The 2,500-nt window shown below is 30.7% G+C and overlaps 1 protein-coding gene across 1 annotated transcript in view; it reads right to left on the bottom strand.

The window, feature by feature from the left end:
* Positions 1–2,500, bottom strand: part of LOC144958386 (aspartyl aminopeptidase-like) — a 31,371-nt gene that overhangs the window by 16,366 nt on the left and 12,505 nt on the right. The window contains exons 7-8 of the mRNA XM_078890378.1: positions 2,086–2,158; positions 662–769 (exon numbers count right to left, since the gene is read on the bottom strand). Coding sequence (XP_078746504.1) covers positions 662–769; positions 2,086–2,158 — 181 coding nt within the window. The remainder of the gene's footprint in view (positions 1–661; positions 770–2,085; positions 2,159–2,500) is intronic.

The following is a 2,500-nucleotide window of genomic DNA, read 5'->3' as shown; positions in this document are numbered from 1 at the left end:
ACAGTGCAGATTCAAACACACAATAATACAGTGCAGAAAACTATATTTATTTATTCAAATATATGTCTTAAATTATCTTATCTCTTTTCTTTTAAATGAATTATTTACTGTTTTATTATTTACTTTTGCCAATAGTTTTAAGCTCAATATCCATATGCCTATGTTTAGTTATAAGAAGATTTAAAAAACTGGCAAAGTGACGACAAACGTTGGATGTCTCTCACTCCTGAGGTTAAAAAAAAAATAAATAAATAAAAAACAGTGCAGAAAATTAAATAGAGAGTTTTTGACATTTATTGTATTTTCGGACCGAGGGGAAGCCAGGCCTTGTATTATTTAAATGATGAAACAAGTTAAGATGTCCAAAGTTAATACAAGGTCAGTTCAGTGCAGAGCACAGAAGATTATTTGAAAAGGTGAAGGTCAACAGTCATTCATTTTTGAATAAATGACCACTTACCTTGACCTTGGATATAACTCAGCCAATAATACAATGACGTCACAAGTCGTCTTTAATGTATTTTAAGCTTGACAGGTTTATTCTCTGAACAAAAAATAACATTGAATTCATTTTGGTTACTATTTTATCTATAACTGGTTATTATTTTATTGACAACTTTGTTATTATTTTATATAAAACTGGTAAACCAAAATAACTTACAGCCGGTTGGGTGTCGGCCAGACAGAGTTCAAAATCCAACATTTGATCAGGAGAGATCTGAAGTTCCTGGCAGATAATTTCAACAAGTTGTGGTGGGTGCTTGGACGCCTGCAACGAAATCAATTCTCTTCAAAGGGGAATCATGGGTAAACTGCATCGGGTGGAATTTCTAGACAATGCAACCCTTGAATTGGCCATCAAAGTAAGCTCTCGCCGTTAAACTCCCTGCCATACTGAACAGTTTTGTCAAGGTTAGCAACAAAATAAAATGAATCGTCAAGTCAGCTGTTAGAATAAAACTGTCGTATTTGCATAATTTATTCTGCTTTTTGTGATCCAATGCTATGTTTACTAAATCAGCTACCATTCAATTCAAAAGGGTTTTTTTTGGTCAAAATTTTATTTTTTATCGATTTTATCTCTAAATTGTGACCCAGCCTGTCAAACTGGTATGAAGTTAGAATGAACGGATGAAGGAAATGGAGTTTGAAATCAAAATGATTTCAACTGAACATTTTTATTCTTTTGAAGTTGACATTCGAGTGCGAAGCAGACCAATTCATTCTCTGTCTCAGGTCATTTTTCTTTTCAGTTGTTCACCACTTAAAATAACTGGAAACTGTTTCTCATTTACAAAATGGCTGCTTTGACGATTCCAATGGACGCTTGAAGCGAATTTATGGCAAAATTAGCGGTTTTGAGGTTGAAATTCACCAATAAAATGATTCAAGTCAGGAGGAAATTTGCTCTAAGAAATCATAGCCTAATTAATTTAAAAGAATCAACTGTTATAAATTATTTCTTTCAATTTTTCTTTTCATTAACATGAGATGTGCCACTTTGGCTTTTCTGAAGTCAAATTAATTAATTTTTTTAAATTCTGAAAATGAACAGCATTTTATGACTTGCCTACACTTCACCTGACGCATTTCAAAATTTTAACTCAGCACTCGAGTCATTTATCTCTCTCCTTACCGATTATTTTCTGTATTTTCCTAAAATGGCAGACAGGCTTACCCAGCAGAACAATTGATTTTTTAAACTCAAATAAGTTCTTTACAAAACAACTTTATGTTCTTATTAATTAAACAAAGATCATTCTTCAAAGTTTGTGATGTACAGAATAAATCTGAATAAGAAAAAAATGTATATTGTGTCGTAACCAATGTGGCGATTTTGCTGTAGGTGGTACGGAAAGGGTTAAAAAACAAACCCATCATGGTGCATTTTGTTTGTTTCATTTAAAAGAATGAAAAATTCTGATCTTTTTTAATCCAAACTCAATGTTCTTCATCTCGTTCAGTCCGATATAACATCAGATTAACACTCTGGGTCGCAATTTAGAAATGTGGAGTATGATGTGTGTAGAAATGGAATCAATGGGACATCAACAAGTCCAGAGTGACACAAACGTCATGTTTTACCTGCCCTTCCCCTTTCTCCTTGTCTCCCTCTCCCTCGAGTTGTTTGGCCACACAGGTGCTCAGGATGGGACAGCTAGGGAATACATTGACAGTTATAGCATTGATGATAATAACAATAATAATTACAACAGCAACAATAACAACAACGACAATAATAATAATAATAATAATAATAATAGTAATAATAATAATAATAATAATAATAATAATAATAATAATAATGATAATAATAATAATAATAATAATAATAATAATAATAATAATAATAATAATAATATAATAATAATAATAATAATAATAATAATAATAGATAAATTTACCAAAAAATCATTTATCTAACTTTTCTTGTTATATCTATATATCATATAATATGAAATCATATAATCCATAAAATATCACATATAGTTTCATGTAG

This window comes from Berghia stephanieae, chromosome 12 (assembly GCF_034508935.2).
Source record: "Berghia stephanieae isolate SIO BIC M18660-M18661 chromosome 12, UCSD_Bste_1.3, whole genome shotgun sequence".
In the NCBI taxonomy this organism is placed as follows: Eukaryota; Metazoa; Mollusca; class Gastropoda; order Nudibranchia; family Aeolidiidae; genus Berghia; species Berghia stephanieae.
The sequence above is the reverse complement of the archived record's forward strand: the minus strand, read 5'-3'. Positions and strand labels throughout refer to the sequence as shown.